Source organism: Lithobates pipiens, unplaced genomic scaffold, assembly GCF_037356315.1.
Source record: "Lithobates pipiens isolate NorthernLeopardFrog02 unplaced genomic scaffold, aLitPip1_a1.2 Scaffold_8, whole genome shotgun sequence".
Classification (NCBI taxonomy): Eukaryota; Metazoa; Chordata; class Amphibia; order Anura; family Ranidae; genus Lithobates; species Lithobates pipiens.
The window spans coordinates 120,648,516-120,674,654 of NW_027507903.1; the positions used below are offsets into that span (position 1 = coordinate 120,648,516).

The following is a 26,139-nucleotide window of genomic DNA, read 5'->3' on the forward strand; positions in this document are numbered from 1 at the left end:
TGGCTAAAAATGCTGAATGTTGACTTTATTTATCTTTTTTTTTTTGAGTTTTGAGGGAGCTGACCATATATTACAATACCATTTTGATTATGATACTATGAAGGGAGCTTAGTACTGAACCAACATAGCTGATAGACAGTAAAACATGGGAAGAACAAGTCCCAGGAAATGGCAGTTTATGTTTAGGCCCCATTCACATGGGCGTGTTATTCAGTACATCTGTTCAGAGGGTCGTCTTTCATGCACATTCCTGCTTGTACACCCTTGCGGGACTGATGCAAGCTCAGAATTTAGATGGATTGCGTTCAGATCTGTGCATCGGTCTCGCATGGATGTACGCTCGTGAATAGGCGTGAAGATTCATGCAGCCGTCCGCCTGTCTGTGATTTGGAGAGGCTGGCTGCACAGACCACCGGTGCCTCACAGGCAGGTTAGCATAATGAGTGCACATGTGTGAATGGGTCCTTAGTATCTCACAAGTAATTTGCTACTTGACAGATTTCCTCTAAGGCCTATCATCTACATTTAAACATTGAGGGAAATAGTCTGGAAAAAAATAAACTAATGCAGACACCCCATGTAAGGACGTAAGCTGTTATTGTAAACTAAAAAGGTGAGATCCCCTGATAGCTTCTACAGGATCAACAGCGCTCATCATACTAGCCATCAGTAAAAGCTGCACAGCCCTGTCATAACATAGACTGTGATATATAATATAATGAATGTAACAGGTAGTCATTAGGATCATAAATGAACACAACCTGAGAACACACTGGTGTATGGGGAGCCCAATACTAATTAGGAAGAGACTGCTCTAATTAAGCATGGAATGCTGCCAGTGATCTGGAGGAGGCGCTCCATCTAATGCAAATATGAATGTAATCTATACACTGGGGGGAGAACCTCTGGGGGAATCTAGGATGGAAAAGGACCTGGAGGTCCTAGTAGATGATGGCATGCAATGCCAAGCTGCTCCTAACAAAACAAACAGAATATTAGCATGCATTAAAAAGGGGATTAATTCCAGACATAAAACGATAATTATCCCGCTCTACAAGACTCTGGTCCGGTCACACCTAGAGTATGCTTTCCAGTTCTGGGCACCGGTCCTCAGGAAGGATGTACTGGAAATGGAGCGAGTACAAAGAAGGGCAACAAAGCTAATAAATGGTCTGGAGGATATTAGTTATGAGGAAAGGTTGCGAGCACTGAACTTATTCTCTCTGGAGAAGAGATGCTTGAGAGGGGATATGATTTCAATATACAAATACCATACTGGTGACCCCACAATAGGGATAAAAAATTTTCACAGAAGGGAGTTTAACAAGACTCATGGCCACTCTTTAAAATTAGAAGAAAAGAGGTTTAACCTTAAACTACGTAGAGGGTTCTTTACTGTAAGAGCAGCAAGGATGTGGAATTCCCTTCCATAGGTGGTGGATTTAGCAGGTTGCAAGAAACTATTAGATAAGCACCTGAACGACCGCAACCTACAGGGATATACAATGTAATACTGACATATAATCACACACATAGATTGGACTTGATGGACTTGTGTCTTTTTTTGACCTCACTTACTATGTAACTATGTAATATAGGAGAACAAAGACAGTGCAAAACTTGCATACTGTAGTAAGTCAAATCCAGAAAATGTATTAAAAACCTTAAGAAATGCGCACACACAGGGGTTAAAGTGGCAGATGGATGGTGGAATACTGCTGGGTCATTGCACAGTGAGGAAGTTGAAATTCTCTGATTGGAATACCAGTGCCTCTGCTGAAAGCATAGATGATCCAGTGATAGCAGAGTGGCAGCACCGATGTGAGATGGTTAGGATGAGCCCAATGTTTGAGTCAAATGCAAGGTCGACTCGAACATCGGGTGTTCGCCAAATAGCAAACATTATGCGGTGTTTGTGGGAAATTCAAAAGCCGCAAAACACCGTTAAAATCTATGGGACATTAACATGAAAAACCAAAAGCATTGTGCCAAATTTTTTTTTTAAATGGCGTAGGGCCCCCCCCAAAATCCATACCTGACCCTTATCCGAACACGCAACCTGGCAGGCTGCAGGAAGAGAGGGGGGGACAAGAGAGCGCCCCTCTCCTGAACCGTACCAGGCCACATCCCCTCAACATGGGGAGGGTGCTTTGGAGTAGCCCCCCAAAGCACCTTGTCCCCATGTTGATGGGGACAAGGGCCTCATCCCCACAACCCTTGTCCGGTGGTAGTGGGGGTCTGCAGGCAGGGGGCTTATCAGAATCTGGAAGCCCCCTTTAACAAGGGGACCCCCAGATCTCAGCCTCTCCCCCTATTTGAATTGGTGACGGGTACATTGTACCCCTACCATTTCACAAAAAAAGTGTCAAAAATAGTAAAAAAGACAGGAGATACTTTAGGACAAGTCCTTTATTAAAAAATCGAAAAATAAAAATGTCCCACGAAGTAAATCCATCTCACACCACTGATGAGCCGAAAAAAAAAGGCACAATAGCTCCACCAGGTGACGCTTCTTCTCGGTGACAGCTTTTATACAGCTGAGGGCGGGGCCACCCGGTGACGTAAACGGGTGACCCCACCCCCCTTGATGCCACATGACGTCAGAGGAAGGCGGGGTCGCCCGTTTCGTCAATTCTTTTAAAAACATTTTTGGTTTGGGGTTCCCCTTAATATTCATACCAGACCCAAAGGGCATGCCGTTTTTTACAGTGAGTTTTATCTATATTGCCAAGACCCGACAAATCATTACAGCCGCAATAAGTTTTAAATTACTTTTGAAAACTGACCCACTTTACAGGCATACTATAGACAACCCCCAGGCACGATATTTAAAGGAATATTTAATTTCTATTGTTTCACTTTAAACATTATTAAAATCACTGCTCCCGAAAAAATGTCAATTTTTAAAACTTTTTTTTTGTATTGATACATGTCCCCTGGGGCAGAACCCAGGTCCCAAAACACTTTGTATGACAATAACTTGCATATCAGCCTTTAAAATGAGCACTTTTGATTTTTCATGTTCGTGTCTCATAGACTTTAATGGTGTTCGTCCAAATTTTATTAAAGGTACAATAAAATTGGGTACACAAAACAATATTAAAATTCCATATAGTAAAGCTATATATTAGAGATGAATCTGTGTTCGCTCTACTACAGTATATGGAATTTTAATATTGTTTTGTATACCCAATTTTATTGTACCTTTAATAAAATGTATATTTTATCAAGAATAACTAACACTCTTTTGACCCTTTAAAGGCCCACCCCATTGGGGAATCATAATTAAAGATGTCTGAGGATAACATCAGAGGAGAGTGGATTTTGATCTTGCGGCTTGTTGGTGGTCCTAACCATCTTGCAGCGGTCTTGGCACTCTGCTATCACTGGATCTATGCTTTCGGGCGAAGGAATGGGTGTCCCTATCAGAGATTGTTGGCTTCCTCACAGTGCAATGACCCAGTAGTATTCCACCATTCATCTGTCACTTTACCTCCTGTGGGTGCATTTCTTACGGTTTGTAATATATTTGCTGGATTTGACGTACCACACTATGCTGGTAAACTGTCATACTGTATGGGCGCGTACACACGGGCGGACTTTTCGTCCAACTTTGTCCGCTGAACAGTGTTTCAGCGGACAGTCCGCTCGTGTGTGGGCTTCAGCGGACAGTTTCAGCGGACAGTCTGACGAACAAAGTTTTTCGGAATTTCCGTAAGACTGTCCGCTGAAACTTGGTTTGAGCGGACAGTCCGCTCGTGTGTAGGCTTGTTCAGCAAACTAAGTCTCGCGCATGCTCAGAAAGAATTTACACGGCGAAGGTTGCATTGCAGTGTATCGGACGCCGAATTTCTCGTCCCGTCGTACGTGCCGTTCACGTCATCGCGTAAGTTTTCAGCGGACTGTTCGTTCGTCGTGTGTGGTCAAGTCCGTTCATGCTAATTTTGAACGGACTGTTTGTCAAACTGTTTGACGAACCTAGTTGGGCGGACAGTCCGCCCATGTGTACGCGGCCTATTTGTTCTTGGATTTAGATATGCTTTAAATTTTCAATCCTTGCTGTTTGTTTGGCGAGGGGAAGATCCGTCATTCACTATACATGTTTCGTAGGCTCCTATATGAACATAGTAAGACCAGGTAGGTGCAGGAGCTTTAAAAAATCATGATTCATACTGCTTACATATCTAGACAGGCAAGCCACAAAATTATATTAATAAAATTAAACATTGGGTTTATTGTTTCTTTTACATCACAGACATTACCTCTTTGTGATCTTTCTCCATGTGAAAACTGGAAGCTTTACATGCATTATAATAGTAGGCTAGCATCCAATACCACACCCAGGTACTATACTAAAGAGTTCCACTTACTGAAAACAATGCCGAATTGTCATTCACTGATCTCTTTAAAATGAGAACCTAAACCCTTCAAATGAAAATATTACATATATTACGTGATGGTTATGTAAACCACAAGATTGTGGCTATTCTATTTTAACCTAGATGAAGCTTTCTGCTATTTCTTAAAGTGATGATGTAGCTATGACTTAGCTTTACTTGTATAAGCAAACGGAGGCCAGGTACTCTCATGCTCGCTGTATGGTCCAATCCTTGCTCTCCCCCATCTCCATCTTAGCTACAAAGTATGATAGGCACCCATACAATAATAATAATAAAAAAAAAATTGAACCTCCGCTTTTCTGAACCCCCCCTCCGCACCTTTCAGAGGGGAGGGGGGTGCAGATACCTGACTAAGACGGGTATTTGCACCCACTTCTGGGCATAGACTCCCACGGCAGTCTATGCCTCTTCCTGTCCCACTGCGCTGTCTGCTGGGACATACACGGGTCCCAGAGACAGCACGGACCATTTACATTGAGCTGAGTGACTCGCGCATGCGCAGTAGGGAACCAGGAAGTGAAGCCGCAATCATTTCCTGATTCCCATAGCGAAGATGGCGGCGGCAGCATCCGAGGACAGAGGGACGGTTTGGTCTTGGGTGCCAACATCGCTGGACCCTTGGATAGGTGAGTGCTCTTATTTTAAAAGTCAGCAGCTGCAGTATTTGTAGCTGCTGACTTAAAAAAAAATTTTTTTCGCAGATCTCCCGCTTTAAAGGTGGCTTCTCAAGGAAAACACAAGGAATACACAGGATAACAAAGAAAAAAGGGACACTTAAATGAAAGCTTGTCTAAAGAAAAACGTTTTTAAATTTAATTTAAATGAGTTTAGAGAAGACGACTCTCTAAGCCCTTGTACACACGGTCGGAGATTCAGATGGAATGTGTCCTAAAGGACAGTTTTGTCGGATATTCCGACTGTGTGTGGTCTGCATCGGATTGTTTCCATCGGAATATCCGACAGACCAAGTTTTCCAACTTGCCGGTAAAATTTTCCAACAAAATGCTCCTATTGGACATACTCCGATCATGTGTAGCCTACTCCGGCGGACAAAGTGCCACGCATGCTCAGATCAAATTCCTAGACCAAAGCTATTGGGTACTAGCCTGAACATAGTCCCGTCTAACGAAATAACGTCATCACGTTATGTACAATCGGATTTTCCGACAACTTAGTCCGACCGTGTGTATGCAACATCACTTCCGGACCTCTTCCGGAATTAATCTGTCGGAATTACTCTGACGGATTTGGTAGTCGGAATCTCCGACCGTGTGTACAAGGGCTTAGGAAGTGAATTCCATAGTTTTGGTGCATAGCAGGAGAACGCTCCATCTCCCATTGAGTTTAGGTGAGTAGGGGACACACAGCAAACTAGTATTTGAGTAGGAGAGGATACAAAGGGGGGGGGGGGGGTGAGTTGATAAAAGTGCCAAAGATAATGGGGTGCCAAGCCATGAAGAGCCTTATAGGTGAGCAAGAGGATATTAAAGTCTATGCGAAATCTGATGGGTAGCCAGTGCAAGGAATCTAGGATAGGGGTAATATGGTCACTTGTATCAGACCTAGCCAGTAGCCAGGATTTTGGCTGTAGAATTTTGAAAATATTGAAGTCCATTAATTGTGGAGTTAGGTACACCAGCGAGTAGAGCATTGCAATGGTCAAGTTGGGAGAACACAATTGTATGGATCAGCTTTTCAGCTACAGTGTATGATAGCATAGGATGCAGCCAAGCAATTTTTCTCTAGTGGAAAAAAAAGATGACAAAATCAGACATACAAATCAGTAAGGAAGTAAGGGGAGCAGGAAATTGCAGACCACACACTGACCATGAGGCATCTGATTGACCTTTTGCTAATCCTGTGCACCTTTTTAGGTTAGTGGGGAGCTATGCAGGACAACTAAAGCTGGCTATACAGCTGGATTCTTTTCATTTAGCCTGCAGGCTGAACAAAAAAATCAACAGATTCCTCCATCCACCCTATACAGCATGGATAGATGAATCTCCGTATACAATACCAGAACAACGCCTGCATTTGATTGGAAGCAGCTGCTGTTCAACCGATAAATTCCAGTCCAGCTCTTTCAATCGAAGGATGTCAGATGAGAGGGTGGCGAACTGGGAACCACCTAAAATTTGCATAGTGTAGGGCCAGCTTAAATAATTATGCAGGCTCTAGTGGATAAATGTTCAAAGTAATGTGTATTGACTGTTATACGTTTAATTGTAAGCATGTCTAAAATTGTGTCTAAAGTGCAAACTTGTTAATACACTATAAAGTCACATATACAGTATATCTATATCTATCTATATATATATATATATATATATATATATATATAGTTAATGTAGCGTTATGTTATGTAGCTGAACTTTCATTGAAAATTATACATTTTTTTCTTTCCCCAGCAGCTTTGCAAAAAACTGCAATATACACGATTTATCTTTAGCAAAGGTAACCCAACATATTGGTACTTTTTCACAAGCTACAGGAACAAGTACAAAAGTTTATTGAAAATGCAGGTATATCTTAAGAAAAATAAAAACATAAAGGTTACCATAAACCAATAAACACACTACATAGGTAAACACACTACATGGGTACATGAACACATATGTACCCAAACAGGTAATGACAAACTTGTTTTTTTCAGGTGTGCAAAATCATGCTTTTGACATGTATTCCCTGCTAAGAAGATGGGGCGATAAGAATTCCCTTGTGTTGTCAATGCACTTGACTTGTAAAACTGAACTGGATTTTCTTATCTCTATACTTTTCCATTATCTTCCTTTTAATTTAGTAATCGTTGTATTATGAAAGCCCAACTTTTTTCAGTTTTCTATGTAGAAATGACCATGAATGTAGAAATAACCCATGGAAATATCTTATGTATTATCATATCTGAGGAAAGATATATGGATGTCATTGAAACGACTTTACTACCAAACTGTTTTGGCCTTTCACTCACTTGGTAATAATCCGTTACTGCAGTGATCATTTACTGTATCAACTACATTTATCATAAGTTATAGAAAAATACTGTTCTGCAACCTACTAGCATTCCTCATAGTGACTATAGTAGGCACATTGATGGTGATCTGTGTGTGACATCATCACAGGGCAGCATATTTTTTTAGATAAAGATTTTGTGCTATTAACAAATGGTGTTCCCTAAAGCCCCGTACACACTATCAGATTGTCTGCTGAGTTTTTCCTTCAGATTTACCAAAACCATATAATATGAGGTCAAACCTTAGGAGTTTCAATGTGTATGCAATCAGGCAGGCCCTTCTACTACATGGTTTTGGTAAATCTGAAGGAAAAACTCAGCAGACAATCTGATAGTGTGTACGGGGCTTAAGGGTATGTTCATACCATTTGTACTGGGATTGCACTGGGAAATCTGTGTGCAGCGGGTGCTGGCAATACACAAAAGTGCCTCTAATTGCCCATGTGCTAGCCCAGTTCTATGTAATCCTTGTCCAAGAGCCAACTGGCTTTCAAATCCTGTAACATAAGTGAATAAAAAATATTTATTAACACAGAATTTGTAGTATTTTCAACATAGTCAGTGTTATAAAAGACTAGTGACTGATGTAAAGGCAGTTTTTCAGAACATGCATCTTTCAGATATTTCAAAGGAATACTATTTGTTGCAGTAAGATACCTGGTACAGCGTCATTGCCCATTTTCATGTAAATCTGCAAGGAAGGTAACGTTGATACGTAATAATAAAGAGAGACAAGGGGGTGATTTACCAAAGACAAAAAGAAACAGCCTTTTTCAAGGGATTTTTCTCTTAGCTTAGTAAACGTGGTCAAAATTCACTATGCAAAGAATATCCAATCACTTGCAAGGAGAATTAAAACAAAATAGTATTTGGCTTGCACATGATTGGACAATGAAACTCAGCAGAGCTTTAGGGCGTTTTTCAGGCGCTTTAGCGTTAAAAAAAGCGCCTGTGAAGCGCTTGAAAGAAGCCTCATCTGCAATCCCAATGTGAAAGCCTGAGTGCTTTCACACTGAGACCCCTTTCACACTGAGACCCCTTTCACACTGAGACCCCTTTCACACTGAGATCCCTTTCACACTGAGATCCCTTTCACACCGAGATCCCTCTCATACTGGGAAGTTTTTCAGGTAAAAAAAAACACCTGTAAAGCGCCTGAAAGAAGCCGCAACTGCAATCCCAATGTGAAAGCCCGAGTGCTTTCACACTGAGGCGCTGCGCTGGCAGGGCGTCAAAAAAAGTCCTGCAAGCAGCTTCTTTGCAGCGCTTTGGGAGCAGTGAATACACTGCTCCTAAAGCGCCCCTTCCCATTGAAATCAATGGGAAGTGGCGGCAAAACGCCTGAAAAGTGTCTGAAAAGCGATCTTGGCACAGGCGCTTTGTGGGCGCTTTTAACCCTTTATTTAGCCACTAGCAGGGGTTAAAAGCGCCACACTAGTGCTCGAAAAAAAATTCTGGTAAAGCTCCGCTAGTTTAAGCGGCGCTTTCCAAGCGTTTTTCGGGCGCTGGCAGTCTGAAAGGGCTCTTAAAGCACTTGGGCTTTCACATTGGGATTGCAGATGAGGCTTCTTTCAAGCGCTTTACAGGCGCTTTTTTTAACGCTAAAGCGCCTGAAAAACGCCTGAAAAACGCCCCAGTGTGAAAGGAGTCTTAGTGCTTTACCTCACTCACCAAACCATGTAAAAATTCCCTTTCAAAGTGAATGGCCTGTTTGCCTTTACTAAATAAACCCCAAGGTGTTCCAGTTTCCTGATAATATAATAAAACAGTCCACTGACAGCATGGGGTTGATTTATTAAAGGCAAATAGGCTGTTCACTTTGCAACAGACATTGCACTTTGCATGGGAATTTGCTGCAGAGCTTTGTGAATGAGGTGAAGCTCTGCTGACTTCTATCATCCAATCATGTGCAAGAAAAAAAAAAACTTTATTTTCCCCTGTATCGTGATTGTGTATTCTTTGCGAAGTGAAACTTTACCTCATTCAATAAGTTCTGGGGCAAATTCCCTTGCAAATTGCATCTTCCCGTGTGAAGTGAACAGCCTGTTTGCTTTTACTAAATCAACCCCATATTTAAAAAGGATTTTAAAATAATAGAATGAACATCAATAAGCAATCAGTTTAGTAAGAGCAGATACATAGTAGGTTGGTATTTGTGTACCATTCTGTTTAAATGAGTCTGTGACGATTTTGCTGCATGTTATATATTTTAAATACAGAAAAACTGTGTGGTTATGTAAGAGTCACAATGTTTCCAAGTAGAAGTAAATCCTGCACAAACAGTGTGAGTATAGGCAATGTAACCGGCCTCGTCAGAATGCACAGCATCCCTCCAGCTCTACCACCTACACCGCTCTTTGACCTTCAAAGAAGATGATGTGACCTTCATCCTGTTTACTCCTGCTCAGCATGAAAAGTATTCAGGAGATGCTGCTTCTTCTTCTTGGTCGTATTACTTTTCGTCTTGCTGTTTCATCTTCTGCATCACTTTCACAGTTCCTCTGAAATAAAGGAAATACATTTATGTGTACCTGGGGAACATTTCCGTGCTGATCTATCCTCATCAGGGATGTTTGAAGCTAGAGTCAAAAAAGTGTTCAATACTCAGTAAAAGGCTTGTGAATAGACCAGAAGTTCTGTGGGTGTCTATCCTTCATAATTGCTCATTAAAAATATAAAAACAACTGTAACTTGGCAAAATTACTAGAAAAATACTTTTACAAAAAACTGTGACTGTGAACAAAAAAAGAGCTTATAAAATGTATTACAATTTCTTGTATTGCCTATGCCACGTAACATTTACTGGAAGCATATGAAGGGTGCCATTGTCGACCACCTTCTGAAGGTGCTGGTTGCCTGGCTCACAGTCTGATCTAATGGTGTCAGTTCTCTATCCGTACATGATATCTACTGTATTCTTAATATGCAAATCCATTAACCACTTTAAGTTCGCCCTATAGTGGTTTTACTGCTACAGGGCGGCACCTCTGCCCCGGGTTCACATATACAGTGGAGAAATTATTTGATCCCCTGCAGATTTTGTAATTTTGCCCACTTACAAAGAAATGAAGGGTCTGTAATTTTTATCATAAGTGTATTTTAACCACCTTCAGACCGGACCATTTTGCTGGTAAATGACCAGAGGTCTTTTTACACTTTGGCACTGCGCTGCTTTAACTGGTAATTGCGCGGTCATGCAATGTTGTACCCAAACAAAATTTGCGTCCTTTTCTTCCCACAAATAGAGCTTTCTTTTGATGGTATTTGATTGCCTCTGCGATTTTTATTTTTTGCGATATAAACGTAAAAAGACCGCAAATTTTGAAAAAAAATGATATTTTCTACTTTTTGTTATTAGAAAAATCCAATAAACTCAATTTTAGTCATACATTTAGGCCAAAATGTATTCAGCCACATGTCTTTGGTAAAAAAAAAAGTCAATAATTGTATATTTATTGGTTTGCGCAAAAGTTGTCACATCTACAAACTAAGGTACGTTTTCTGGAATTTACGCAGCTTTTAGTTTACGACTGCCTATCTCATTTCTTGAGGTGCTAAAATGGCAGGGCAGTACAAAACCCCCCCAAATGACCCCATTTTGGAAAGTAGACACCCTGAGGAAATTGATAAGTGGCATGTTGAGCCCATTGAATATTTTATTTTTTTGCCTCAAGCGATTGAATAATGACAAAAAAATTTTTTTTTTTTTTTACACAAAGTTGTCACTAAATGATATATTGCTCACACATGCTATGGGCATATGTGAAATGACACCCCAAAATAAATTCTGCTGCTTCTCCTGAGTATTGGGATACCACATATGTGGGACTTTTTGGGAGCCTAGCCGCGTACGGGGCCCCGAAAGCCAAGAACCGCCTTCAGGTTTTCTAAGGGCGTAAATATTTGACTTCACTCCTCACTACCTATTACAGTTTTGAAGGCCATAAAATGCCAAGATGGCACAAAACCCCCACAAATGACCCCATTTTAGAAAGTAGACACCCCAAGCTATTTGCTGAGAGGCATGTTGAGTCCATGGAATATTTTATATTTTGCCACAAGTTGCGGGAAAATTACAAACTTTTTTTTTTTTTTTTTTCACAAAGTTGTCACTAAATGATAAATGATATATTGCTCACGCATGCCATGGGCATATGTGAAATGACACCCCAAAATAAATTCTGCTGCTTCTCCTGAGTACGGGGATACCACATATGTGGGACTTTTTGGGAGCCTAGCCGCGTACGGGGCCCCGAAAACCAAGCACCGCCTTCAGGCTTTCTAAGGGCGTTACAGTTTTGAAGGCCATAAAATGCCAAGATGGCACAAACCCCCCCCCAAATGACCCCATTTTGGAAAGTAGACACCCCTAAATTTAGGGGTACACTAGTGAGACTAGGTAATAAATGGTGGGTGCCCTGAAACTATAAAAAAAATAACTAACCAATCAGCGTCACCTGTAACAGTTATATGGTGATCACTGGTGAAAGGGTTAACTAGGGGGCAATCAGGGGGCTTTATGCGGTAGTATATGGGGGTCCCTGGCGCTATAAAAAGCTGCGGCGAACCTAAATACCTACCTGCCTAACTAGCGTCACCTGTGACACTAATACGGCGATCAGAAAAATGATCGCTTATTAGGCTGGGTTCACACTGGAGCGATGCGGAAACGCCACGAATCCGCGGCGGGTTCCCGCATCGCATGCCTCCCGGCGGCAGTTCACACTGCCCTATGCGAACTGCTGGGAGTGTCAGTGAAATGTTACTGACACCCCCAGATCAGTTTGCATATCGCAGTGCGATCTGCAAACTCGGATCGCATGGTGTGAACACCCATGCGATCCGATTCTGCTGCGGCCCAAAAAAAGGGTCCCGTGCGAATTTGCGGCGGGTGCGGCGGGTGCGGCGAATGGCTGAACTCGAATCGCACAGAGATCGGATGTGATTTGCACTGCAGTGCGGTGCGAATCACATTCGTTCTCATAAACCGCTGCAATGTGAACCCTGCCTTAGTGACACTGGCGACGGGGGGTGATCACGGGGTTAAACCTTTATTGGGGGGGTTAGGGGGGCACATTAGAACTAAAGGGGGCTAACCCTAACTGCCCTAACAGTTATTACAGTCACAAATGACACCAATGCAAAAAAAAAAAAAAAAAAAAAAAAAAAGCAATTGGTGTCACTGTGACTGGGGGGGGGCAGGGGTAATTGGGGGGTGATCGGGGGGTAAAGGGGGGGTGTGAGTGTGCCTGGCATGTTCTACTGTGTAGTGTAGTGCTTGTGCAACTCACCGATGCTCTCTCCTCGGTGCCGGAACGAAAACTACCGACACGGAGGAGAGAATACATCACTTCCTCTCCTGTGTTTACATTACAGGAGAGGAAGTGATGTCACCGGACAATTTCATTCGCCGGGAGCGATCGCGAGGGGGTGGCCATGAATGAATGGCCGTCCCCTCGTCCGGGATCGCTCCCGAACGAATACCGACCGCCGCAGGCACCGGGCGGGGGCCCGACCGGGCCCCCGACCCGCGGGAGGCAAGGGACGTACATGTAAGCCCTTATGCCTGCCCGTGCCATTCTGCCGACGTACATCGGCGTGCGGCGGTCGGCAAGTGGTTAAATGATAGAGACAGAATATCAACCAAAAATCCAGAAAAAACACATAAAACAAATGCTGTAAATTACAGTGGTGTGAAAAAGTGTTTGCCCCCTTCCTCATTTCCTGTTCCTTTGCATGTTTGTCACACTTAAGTGTTTCGGAACATCAAACCAATTTAAACAATAGTCAAGGACAACACAAGTAAATACAAAATGCAATTTGTAAATGAAGGTGTTTATTATTAAAGGTGAAAAAAAATCCAAACCATCATGGCCCTGTGTGAAAAAGTGATTGCCCCCCTTGTTAAAACATACTATAACTGTGGTTGTCCACACCTGAGTTCAATTTCTCTAGCCACACCCAGGCCTGATTATTGCCACACCTGTTCACAATCAAGGCATCACTTAAATAGGAGCTGCTTGACACAGTAAGGTCCACCAGAAGATCCTTAAAAGCTACACATCATGCCGAGACCCAAAGAAATTCAGGAACAATTGAGAAAGAAAGTAATTGAGATCTATCAGTCTGGAAAGGGTTATAAAGCCATTTCCAAAGCTTTGGGAATCCAGCGAACCACAGTGAGAGCCATTATCCACAAATGGCGAAGACATGGAACAGTGGTGAACCTTCCCAGGAGTGGCCGGCCGCCCAAAATTACCCCAAGAGCGCAGCGACGACTCATCCAAGAGGTCACAAAAGACCCCACAACAACGTCCAAGGAACTGCAGGCCTCACTTGCCTCAGTAAAGGTCAGCGTTCATGCCTCCACCATCAGGAAAAGACTGGGCAAAAATGGCCTGCATGGCAGAGTTCCAAGGAGAAAACCACTGCTGAGCAAAAAGAACATCAAAGCTCGTCTCAATTTCTCCACAACACATCTTGATGATCCCCAAGACTTTTGGGACAACATTCTGTGGACCGATGAGACAAAAGTGGAACTCTTTGGAAGGTGTGTGTCCAAGTATATCTGGCGTAGAAGGAACACTGCATTTCATAAAAAGAACATTATACCAACAGTAAAATATGGTGGAGGTAGTGTGATGGTCTGGGGCTGTTTTGCTGCTTCAGGACCTGGAAGACTTGCCGTGATAAAAGGAACTATGAATTCTGCTGTCTACCAAGAGATCCTGAAGGAGAATGTCCGACCATCTGTTCGTGTACTCAAGCTGAAACGAACTTGGGTTCTGCAGCAGGACAATGATCCTAAACACACCAGCAAGTCCACCACCGAATGGCTGAAGAAAAACAAAATGAAGACTTTGGAGTGGCCTAGCCAAAGTCCTGACCTGAATCCTATTGAGATGTTGTGGTATGACCTTAAAAAGGCAGTTCATGCTCAAAAACCCTGTAATGTAACTGAATTAGGACAATTCTGCAAAGATGAGTGGGCCAAAATTCCTCCAGGACGCTGTAAAAGCCTCATTGCACGTTATCGCAAACGCTTGATTGCAGTTGTTGCTGCTAAGGGTGGCCCAACCAGTTATTAGGTTTAGGGGGCAATCACTTTTTCACACAGGGCCATGATACTTTGGATTTTTTTTCACCTTTAATAATAAACACCTTCATTTACAAATTGCATTTTGTGTTTACTTGTGTTGTCCTTGACTATTGTTTAAATTGGTTTGATGTTCCGAAACACTTAAGTGTGACAAACATGCAAAGGAACAGGAAATGAGGAAGGGGGCAAACACTTTTTCACACCACTGTAAGTAGCATTTCAGTGAGTAAAAAAATTATTTGATCCCCAAGCAAAACATGACTTGGTACTTGGTGGCGAAACCCTTGTTGGCAAGCACAGAAGTAAGATGTTTCTTGTAGCTGGTGACCAGGTTTGCACACATCTCAGGAGGGATTTTGGTCCACTCTTCTTTACAGATCTTCTCTAAATCCTTAAGGTTTCTTGGCTGTCTCTTGGCAACTTGAAATTTCAGCTCCCTCCATAAATTTTCTATAGGATTAAGTTGTGGCTAGGCCACTTCATTACCTTAATGTGCTTCTTCTTGAGCCACTCCTTTGTTGGCTTGGAGGTATGTTTTGGGTCATTGTCATGCTGGAAGACCCATTCGGAAGACCCATTCATGACCCATTTTCAGTGTTCTGGCTGACGGAAGAAGGTTCTCATCCAAGATTTTACAATACATGGCCCAGTCTATTGGCCCATCAATGCGGAAAAGTTGGTCTGTACCTCTAGCAGAGAAACAGCCCTAAAGCATCATGTTTTCACCTTCGTGCTTGACTGAAGGGATGGTATTCTTCGGGTCATAGTCAGCATTTTTCTTCCTCCAAACACGGCGAGTCGAGTTAATGACAAAGAGCTTAATTTTGCTCTCGTCTGACCACAGCACTTTGTCCCAATCCTTCTCTGAATCATTGGCATGACTGTACATGTGCCTTCTTGAGGAGGGGTCTCTCTGTGTTTGGAGGAAGAAAAATTAAGCTTTGGGGCTGTTTCTCTGCTAAAGATACAGGCCGACTTTGTGCATTGGGGGGGCCAATGGACAAGGCCACATATTGTAAAATCTTGGATGAGAACCTTCTTCCCTCAGCCAGAACACTGAAGACGTGTTATGAAATAACTTTTGCTTGGAGTTGCGCTTTAGGAATCCAAGCATTAAGCAGTGAGTTGGACCACAGAGCCAGTATACATCGATCAGCCCTACCGTTATGACCACTGACAGATAAAGTGAATAACACCGATTGTCTCATTACATGGCACCTGAAAGTGGGTGGGATATATTGCACTGCAAGTGAACATGTTGTCTTTGAAGATGATGTGTTGAAAGCATAAAAAAGTGCAAGTGTAAGGATTTGATTGCATTTGAATATGGCCACACTATAATGGCTAGATGACTGGGCAGGGTAACTCCAAAACTACAGCTCTTGTGGAATGTTCCTGGTCTGCAATGATCAGGACCTACCAAAAGTGCTCCAAGGAAGGAAAACCAGTCATTGGTCATTGGTGGCTTAGGTTCATTTATACACATAGGGAGAGAAGGCTGGCCAATGCAAAAGAGCTACTGTAGCTCAAATTGCTGAAAAAGTTAATGCTAGTTCCAATAGAAAGGTGTCACAACACACAGGGAATTGCAGTTTGCTGCATATGGGGCTTCATGGCCATTTACTGGTCAGGGTGCCCATGATGTCCAAGCACTTGCAATGTGCCAAAAGCACCTACATTGGACATGTGAGCATCAGAACTGGACCATAGAGTAATGTAAGAAGGTGCTGTTGAATTCAAGAATGGTTTGAGAAACACAACAACAATGAGTTTGAGGCATTGACTTGGCCTCCAATTTCTCCAGATCTCAATCTAATTGAACATCTGTGGGGTGTGCTGAAAAAACAAGTCCGATCCATGGAGGCACCACCTAGCAACTTACGCGACTTAAAGAATCTGCTTCTGACGACTTGGTGCCAGATAGCACAGCATACCTTCAAAAGTCTAGTAGAGTCTATGCCGTAATGGGTTATAGTGGGTAGTCATGATGTTATCACTGATAGATGTAACAAAATACTGAGGAATCAGCAATTCTAGAGGGGTGTTGTAACTGCTGAGAACCTGAAGACAACAATATAAGATCAGCCCAAAAATCACAGTAACAAAAATATATATTTTTACCAATCTACTGTCCTCTTCAGGAAGTACTTTCTTTTTCAAGGAGCGGCTCAGATGATTGCAGAGAGATACCACACTGTAAGAAAGCTGAAGAGGGATTCACATTAGCTTACAAAATGCACTGCCACTGTGCGCAATTCTGGTCAATCTGAAGAATGTTAAACAGATTCTGTCAACAACTTAAAAAATATCAGGTAGAAGCACAGAAAAATCAAGTATTTTAAATTCATACTTGCAATGTTTTTTCTTTCCATAACTGATTTTTTAATTACTTGCAATGTACCATTGAACTTTTTAGAAAATATGACAAGGCCAGGAAGTCAATGCCCTAGCCCAGCTTATTCCGTCCTTCCTGAGACATTACAGTCCTCTCCTCTTCTGGGAGTTTATAATTACTGTCTGTGCTGGCCCAGCTCCTCTGCCACCTCCCTAAATAACCTTTTTTTTATTTTTTTATTTTTTTTATTTCTATCAGGAAATGGGTCCACACAGACCAACAGATTACAAACTTTCCATATAGTTTACAGATAGCGAAACAATATCTGAAGTACAACATCAAAAATCCGTGGGCATTATCGCCAAGAAGATAAACAGCAGTATGTGGATTCGAGATTCCACTTCGTCCTGTGGTCTCACTTCCCAGTTTCTTTTAAACTGACTAGGTATCCCTATCGATACCACTGCCAGTATACGGGGGGGGGGGGGGGGGGATAGGTGAAGCGTTAGGGGAGGGAAGGACAGAGGGGCGAAGAGAGGACAAGGGGGTAAAACGAGTATGGGGTACAAAGGGGGGAGGGAATGTAAGAAGGGGGGGAGCAAGGTGTGCTACCCAATCATGGAGTGCGCATATGACCATACTGAATTACGGATGTGGGGCCCATCTCCATGGTCCCCAGGCTCAGCGGATCTTGGGTGCTACATACAGTATCACCCGTCTGTGTCCACCCGTCTCAGGGCCTGGCCCTCAGCCGAGTATATGAACGCAGTCCAACCTTGCCAGGTTTTAGTGAAAGTCTCTTCCCTATTTTGCGCTGTGAGGATAAGATCCTCCATTTTCCTAATGTCTTCCACTTTACGCAGCCAGAGGTCGATGGTCGGTGGGAGGGGCGATTTCCAATGGAGCGGTATGCAGGCTTTAGCCGCATCAAGTAGGTGGCGGATTACCGATTTCTGGTATTTCCTGTCGGGCACGTCGGAGGCATGTAAGAGATAAAGAGCTGGGTCGTCTGTGAGAGGCAGGGCCGTGAATTGTTGAATTGTCTCCCGCACCACTTTCCAAAAGTGTGCGAGTTTCGGGCAGGACCAAAAGATATGCAGCAGAGTCCCTTTGTCTGTGAGGCATCGCCAACACCGGTCTGACGTCTGACGTATTCGGGTATTCGGAGTACTGAAGGGGTCCTATACCAACGTGAGATAATTTTGTAATTTGTTTCTTGGATCTTGGCACAGATCGAAGATTTGTGGGTAAATCTGAGTATACGCTGTCTCTTGGTGCTGTTGAATTGGCAATCTAACTCCTCCTCCCATTTAAGTAGGCCCGGAGGAAGAAAGTCTGCTGAGGGAGAGTTTAGAAGATTATAAGTCAGTGAGAGTGTGTGCGACAGGACACCCGCGTCAGTGCAGAGCACTTCCAGGGCCGTGAGCGTCTGGGCGTCTCTCCGGGGGGGTGGGATCGTAGAGAGGAAATGTGTAAGTTGGAGTGCCCTCAGGAAGTCTAGTCGGAACGGGCCTGCAGGGTCTAGTAATTCCGCCGTCGTTTTCCAGCGCCCCCCTGTACTAAAGTGGGATGCTTGATGTAGTCCCGCCTCCCCCAAGTTCCGAAGACTCCCATCGTAAAGACCTGGAGTAAATAATGGGTTGCCTATGATGGGGTACAGGGGCGAGCTTGGGGAGGAAAGGGGCGTTTGCGAAACTATCCGAGCGCAGACCTTCGCCGAGCTACCAATCAGTGGGTGGCGTTTGATCACACCCGGCAAATCCGAGTAGCACCATGGCATCCTCCGGAGTGGAATCGCACTTTGTGCCTGTTCCAGCTGGGCCCACAGCTTGGTGTCCTGATGGCGGCACCAATCTATGAGCCTCCCCAGATGAACCGCTTGATAGTAGGCTTGAATATTTGGTAGGGCTAAACCACCACGTAATTTGGGGAGCACCAAGAGTTTGTGAGCGAGTCTAGGTCTTTTTTTGCAGATCGAACTCTTTTAAAGAAGGTGGAAGGTATATGGATAGGTAGGGCCTGCATTAGGTAGAGAATTTTCGGGAGGACGGACATCTTTAAGATGTTACAACGTCCCATCCAGGAGTGCATACCCGACTGCCATTTGGACAAAAGTGATTTTATTTCCAACAGTAGCGGAGGGAAGTTATACTCATACAGTTTCGAGAGTGTATGCGGGATATACGTACCGAGGTACTTCAGAGCTGTGTTCGTCCACTTCAGGGTAAAGCTAGCTTGGAGGTGGGCAAGCTGCGCCGCCGGTATCCCCACTCCCATTGCCTTAGACTTGGCGAAATTAATTTTTAAATTTGAGAGCGTCCCGTACGTTTCGAACTCTCTCATCAAATTTGGAAGGGATACCACTGGGTTGGAGATTGAGAACAACAGGTCGTCCGCGTAAGCCGATACTTTGTGCTGGGTGTGTTTAACCGCGATGCCCGTTATGTTCGGATTTGATCTAATGTGGCAGAGGAACGGTTCGAGGGAGAGCGCGAATAAGAGAGGTGAAAGCGGGCATCCCTGTCGCGTCCCGTTCGTGATCCGGAAAGGTTCGGACAGCACCCCATTGGCCCTAACCCTGGCCGATGGTGTGGTATATATGGCCTGGATCCACCCTAACATGGTGTTGCCCAATCCTATGTGACGTAGTGTGGCAGACATAAAATCCCAGCTAACCCTGTCAAAGGCTTTCTCAGCGTCCGTGCTGAGAAAGACACTTGGCTTGTGCTCCATGTTAGCAGTATGCAGCAGGTTCAAGACTTTAGTGGTGTTGTCTCTAGCCTCTCTGGTGGGTACGAAGCCTACCTGGTCAAGGTGTATCAGGTCGGGGATGTATGATTGTAGCCTCATGGCTATGATCTTAGTGAATAGTTTAAGATCCGTGTTCAAAAGAGAGATTGGGCGATAGCTCCCGCATAGGGATGGGTCCTTTCCTTCTTTAGGGATCACTGCTATATGTGCCTGTAATGTGGCCTCATGGAGCGTGCTCCCTTTAGTAAGGTCATTGAAAAGGTGTAGCAGATGATGTCCAAGGGATGGGAGTAAGGTCTTGTAATATTGTAGGGTAAGGCCGTCCGGGCCCGGGGCCTTCTCTCTCTTGGTGTTATTAATTGCCTGTTGGAGTTCGGACATTGTTATAGGTTCCTCCAAGACGTCCCGTATTTCCGTCGACAGGGTGGGCATGTTGGAGGAGGCTATATAGTCAGCTATTTGTACTGGGGAGGGTCGGGTATTGTGCAAGTTGTAGAGAGACTCGTAGAAAGACCTGAATGTATTGGTAATATGTTGTGGTAGCATCTCCCGCGTCCCCCGGGAGGATAGGACAAATGGGATATAAGACGCCGCCCATTGGGTTTTCAAAGCCTAAATAACCTTTTATGTAGTTGGTGGGGTGGTGCAAAGCAGAATACTATAGAGTTTCACTTGAGTAAAAGCTTTGATCTTGTTGGGTCTGATCAGATCACATCAAAGATGACAGAGCCCAGCAACAGTCTGAGGTCTTTTGGATGTTTAAACTAAAGGAGGGTTAGGACAGCTTTTCTCCCTTAATAAATGAAATCGGCATTTAAAAACTGCATTTTGTATTTACTCTTTATCTTTGTGTAATATTAAATTTTGTTTGATTATCTGAATCATTTAAGTGTGGCAAATATGCAAAAAAATAAAAAATACAGGGAGAGGGCAAATATTTTTCACAGCCCTGTATATATATATATATATATATATATATATATATATATATATATTCATACATACAGTATCTCACAAAAGTGAGTACACCCCTTACATCCTAACATTTTTGTAAATATTGTATTATATCATTTCATGTGACAACACTGAAGAAATTACACTTTGTTAGTATACAGCTTGTATATCAGTGTAAATTTGCTGTCCCCTCAAAATAACTCAACACACAGCCATTAATGTCTAAACCGCTGGCAACATAAGTGAGTACACCCCTAAGTGAAAATGTCCAAATTGGGTGCAGTTAGCCATTTTCCCCACCCGGTGTCATGTGGCTTGTTAGTGTTACAAGGTTTCAGGTGTGAATGGGGAGCAGGTGTGTTAAATTTGGTGTTATCGCTCTCTCTCTCTCATATTGGTCACTGGAAATTCAACATGGCACCTCATGGAAAAGAACTCTCTGAGGATCTGAAAAAAAGAATTCTTGCCTACATAAAGATGGCCTAGGCTATAAGAAAATTGTCAAGACCCTGAAACTGAGCTGCAGCACGGTGGCCAAGACCATACAGCTGTTTAACAGGACAGGTTCCACTCAGAACAGGCCTCAGCCTCAAAGAAGTTGAGTGCACATGCTCAGCATCATATCCAGAAGTTGTCTTTGGGAAATAGACGTATGAGTGCTGCCAGCATTGCTGCAGAGGTGGAAGGGGTGGGGGGTTAGCCTGTCAGTGCTCAGACCATAAAGACATGGATGAGCAAGTTTGGGATGGAGGAACTTGCCTGGCTGATTTTTTTGTTTTTCATTTTGGCTGCACTTAGGCTTTAATGGTATAGGATCATGCACACATGATATGACTGCAGAAATATCTTTCCTCAGTACACATGCTCATAGTACCCAAGCATACCTGTTTATGTAATAATTATATACCCACACTGCTGGCATAATCTTGGCCCAATCTCTAGGGGAAAGCACTATATGACTGAGAAAATCCAGAAGCAGTAAAGCTCAACCACTTTGTAGCACTACAAAGTAGCGAGCAGAGCCTGGATATGTAATGAGTATATATGGCTAACTCTTCCATATGGATATTCTGAATATTGAAAAGACTTACATTCCCTTTAATGCCACGTACACACGATTGGACATTCCAACAACAAAATCCATGGGATTTTTTCCAACGCACATTGGCTCAAACTTGTCTTGTATACACACAGTCACACAATGTTGTCGGAACGCCAAGAACATAGTAACTTATGGCAAGCCAAGAAAATGGAAGTTCAATAGCCAGTGCGGCTCTTCTGCTTGATTCTGAGCATGTGTAGAACTTTGTGCTTCGGAATTGTGTACACACGATCGGAATTTCCGACAACAGATTTGGTTGTCAGAAAATATGAGATCCAGATCTCAAATTTTGTGTGTCGGAAATTCGTATGGAAAATGTCGGATGGAGTCTACACACGGTCAAAATTTCCAACAAAGAGCTCCCATTGAACATTTTCCATCGGAAAATCCGACCATGTATTTGCGGCATAAGAGATCTCCTACATCAGCACCTTACAAAATGATCATTTAATATTTGATGACTGCTGTAGACTTCCATATGAATGATTGTATATTTTTCATACATTCCACCTCTCATTAATACACGGCATACCGATTTCCTTTTATGCCTGCTTTTATAGTGCAATCTGTGGTCAATGTCGTATCTTTTAGGCAGAACATAACATCTTGTGTACAATCTGCTATCTCTGTTCCTACCCAGCTATGACATTAGTTTCTAGAGTAGATCATATACAGGCAGAAGCATAGCTAGATTTTAAATTACAATTCATTTAATTTCCATAAGGAAATGTAATGCTAACTGTAATTGACTACACACTGTGTTGCTGATAATTCTGATTACAAGCAATTAGATTAACCCTCAGGGTGGGGCATGTAATAGTCCTTTCACTGTTAATGTTTCATTGCCTATTTCTGCATTCATAGTCAGCAGGCATAACATTTTATAATAACCCATTAAAGAGGTATTGCATAAGCAAACTCAGCTTAGGCAACAAGACTGATCACCTCTTTTAATCAGCAATACCCATGATTTTATATCATGGCTGACTTTGTATCCAAGCAAGGAGATTAGGAAAGGTTTACACCACGCCAATTGCTTCTTTCGGTCAACTGAACTTACAACCTGTGGAAAAAAAAAATCCTCCTCTATCAAAGGTATGATCTGGTCACCCACCAGCACCATGGTCCACCTCACCATAGGGTTCATGTATTTGGGTCTAAGCCCTACACTGTAGAAATCTGGGGTCCATAGCCCAGAGTCTCTTATTGGGTGTAGACGTAGACATTGTCAATGGATGGGAACAATGGCAAGCTCCTTTGTAGATCCAACCCCTGTCGCTGTCATGCTCCCGCTCCTCCCTCCACCTTAGAACTGGACTTGGCTCCGCACGGGGGGGGGGGGGGTACGTTCCGTTGACATCTCAACTAGGTTTGTCTAGGCTCGGGTGGGGCGGTGCAGTGCACTGACATCTCGGCTCAGGCACGGAGAGGGGGCAGGCAGAGCGGTACGCTGGGCTTCGGTGACATAAAAGTGGCTTTTCACAATGTAAAATGTACTGCAAGGAGTGGGAGGAGAAGAAGACCAATTCCTACCCTCAGTGCCCTGAAATGCACCAGAAAGTTAAAGTCAGTGCATGACAGCTTCACGTCACAGTCAGACTGCCCTGCCATCTGCTGAAAAGAATCTGCGGGAGTCACTGATGTAAGAGGGGAGTAGGGACCCTAAGATAAGGGTAGTCCATCCACAGTCTCTGGTTATCTCCTATAGTCCATCCGCAGTCTCTGGTTAACTTCTGTAGTCCATCCGCAGTCTCTGGTTATCTCCTGTAATTTGTAGTCTCTCGCAACGGCCCTTAAGCCCCTCCCGCTATCATGTTTGGCCATACCCACTTTTTAGCGGTCTTTATCTCCTTGGCTTACCATTCATTCTCAACTTCAAACGTTGATAAGCATAAAAAAAAAAGCTGAGAGGTATGTTTTGTATGTATGCACAGTACCACTTCTCTTGCCTGGTATGTTGGGTAACAAAAATCTGTGAGTTTGCTGCCTTCCACAAGATGGTGCCCTTTGCACCTGCCCAGTAAGATTGGCTATTACAGTGCAGCACCTTGTGATAGGCAGTACAATGGCTGAGAGCACTGACCGCTGTGTTCTGCTGGGAGGGGCTGTTCCCTGTCAGAACACAATAGCACAGCGGGGGAGATTGCTGTACTAACTGCATGTTTTAGTACAGTGATCTGTCAGGTTTTTTCGTTCAGCCCACTGGGCTGAATGAAAACAGGCTGACAGTGTGTACCAGGCCTTAGACTGGATAATGACCACATCATTGGCAACGTTCATAAAAACTGGAAGAAGGCAAAACTGAAATCAGGTTCAATTTTCAAGAGTATCTGAGAAAATAGAATTAAGGATGTGATTGCTTACTTTGAGCAACACAGTGGGGGATATTTACTAAAACTGAAGGACTATGGTGTAGCTGTGCAATGGTAGCCAATCAGCTCCTAACTTCAGCTTGTTCAATTAAGCTTTGACAAAAAACCTGGAAGCTGATTGGTTTCTGTGCAGAGCTGCACCATATTTTGCATGCTTCCTTTTTAGTAAATCTCCCCCATAGTTTTTGCTTTTCCAGTCTTTATGAATGTGGCTCCATTTGTTTCATTTAAAAAGACTTTAAGGGTCCTTTCACACGGGGCGGATCAGTTCTGATCCGCCCCGTGGATGTCCGTTTGCTCAGCGGGGATCACTCCGCCGATCCCCGCTGAGCAGGGAGATGACAGGTCTGTCTCCGCACACTGTGCAGGGACGGACCTGTCACAGCGCCGCTCTCCCCTATGGGAGATCGGATGACGACGGACCGCAGTGCCCGTCGTCACCCGATCCGATCCGCAGACGGATGGAAAAATAGCTTTTTCCTCCGTCACACTTTTTCGGATCGGAGCGGGTCGGATGTCAGCGGACATGTCACCGCTGACATCCGACGCTCCATAGAGCTCTATGGAGCACCCGTTCAGGTCCGCCTGAAAAACTGACAGGCGGGCCTGAACGGGACGTTAGTGTGAAAGGGGCCTTACTTAGTACCTGCTGCTGACCCCCTCCAAAACAAAAAATTATCTACGGCCCTGTTACCGGGTGCAGCGGTGCCTTACTCCCGCCCAGTGCCGGACTGGCCTACCAGGATACAGGCCCCAGGCTGCCTGTCCTGGGGCCGCTTTGAGGGCAGCGGTGCTTGTAAAAAATATTGGCTGCAGGCCTCGGCATGTCAACTGCGCATGCGCCGCCGCCGCTCGGGCAGCCCTTTTCACGTTCAGTCAGTTTTGGACTGGTAGGCGCATGGACAGTGACGTAATGGCGCCGTGTGGCGCCATTTTTAAATATAGTGCAGCGGTGGCACTCTTTGAGATCTCGGAGGTGGCACGTGCCTCTCATCACGGCCTGGTAAGACCCCTCCACAGCCTCTGACATCTGTATCATGTCCACAGCCTCTGTCCTATACCATTTCCCCAGGCTCTGTCCTGTACCATGTCCACAGATTCTGTCCTGTACCATGTCCCCAGCCTCTGTCCTGTACCATGTCCCCAGCCTCTGTCCTGTACCATATCCACAGCCTCTGTTCTGTACCATATCCACCGCTTCTGTCCTGTACCATATCCACAGCCTCTGTCCTATACCATTTCCCGAGCCTCTGTCCTGTACCATGCCCACAGCCTCTGTCCTGTACCATGTCCTCAGCCTCTGTCCTGTACCATGTCCTCAGCCTCTGTCCTATACCATTCCCCAGCCTCTGTCCTGTACCATGTCCACAGCCTCTATCCTGTACCATATCCTCATTCTCTGTCCTGTACCATATACTCATCCCCTGTCCTGTACCATGTCCACAGCCTCTGTCCTGTACCATGTCCACAGCCTCTGTCCTGTACCATGTCCACAGCCTCTGTCCTGTACCATTTCCCCAGCCTCTGTCCTGTACCATGTCCACAGCCTCTGTCCTGTACCATTTCCCCAGTCTCTGTCTTGTACCACGCCCACAGCCTCTGTCCTGTACCATGTGTTCAGCTTCTGTCCTGTACCATGTCCCCAGCCTCTGTCCTGGACCATGTCCCCAGCCTCTGTCCTGCACCATATCCACAGCCTCTGTCCTGTACCATGTCCCCAGCCTCTGTCCTGTACCATGTCCCCAGCCTCTATCCTGTACCATATCCTCATTCTCTGTCCTGTACCATATACTCATCCCCTGTCCTGTACCATGTCCACAGCCTCTGTCCTGTACCATGTCCACAGCCTCTGTCCTGTACCATGTCCACAGCCTCTGTCCTGTACCATTTCCCCAGCCTCTGTCCTGTACCATGTCCACAGCCTCTGTCCTGTACCATTTCCCCAGTCTCTGTCTTGTACCACGCCCACAGCCTCTGTCCTGTACCATGTGTTCAGCTTCTGTCCTGTACCATGTCCCCAGCCTCTGTCCTGGACCATGTCCCCAGCCTCTGTCCTGCACCATATCCACAGCCTCTGTCCTGTACCATGTCCCCAGCCTCTGTCCTGTACCATGTC

The 26,139-nt window shown here is 44.3% G+C and overlaps 1 protein-coding gene across 1 annotated transcript in view; it reads right to left on the minus strand.

Annotated features, from left to right (window-relative positions):
• Positions 1–6,886: 6,886 nt before the first annotated feature.
• DAPK2 (death associated protein kinase 2) overlaps positions 6,887–26,139 on the minus strand; it is a 162,794-nt gene continuing 143,541 nt past the window's right edge. The window contains exons 11-12 of the mRNA XM_077469643.1: positions 16,631–16,714; positions 6,887–9,911 (exon numbers count right to left, since the gene is read on the minus strand). Coding sequence (XP_077325769.1) covers positions 9,831–9,911; positions 16,631–16,714 — 165 coding nt within the window. The 3' untranslated portion in view covers positions 6,887–9,830. The remainder of the gene's footprint in view (positions 9,912–16,630; positions 16,715–26,139) is intronic.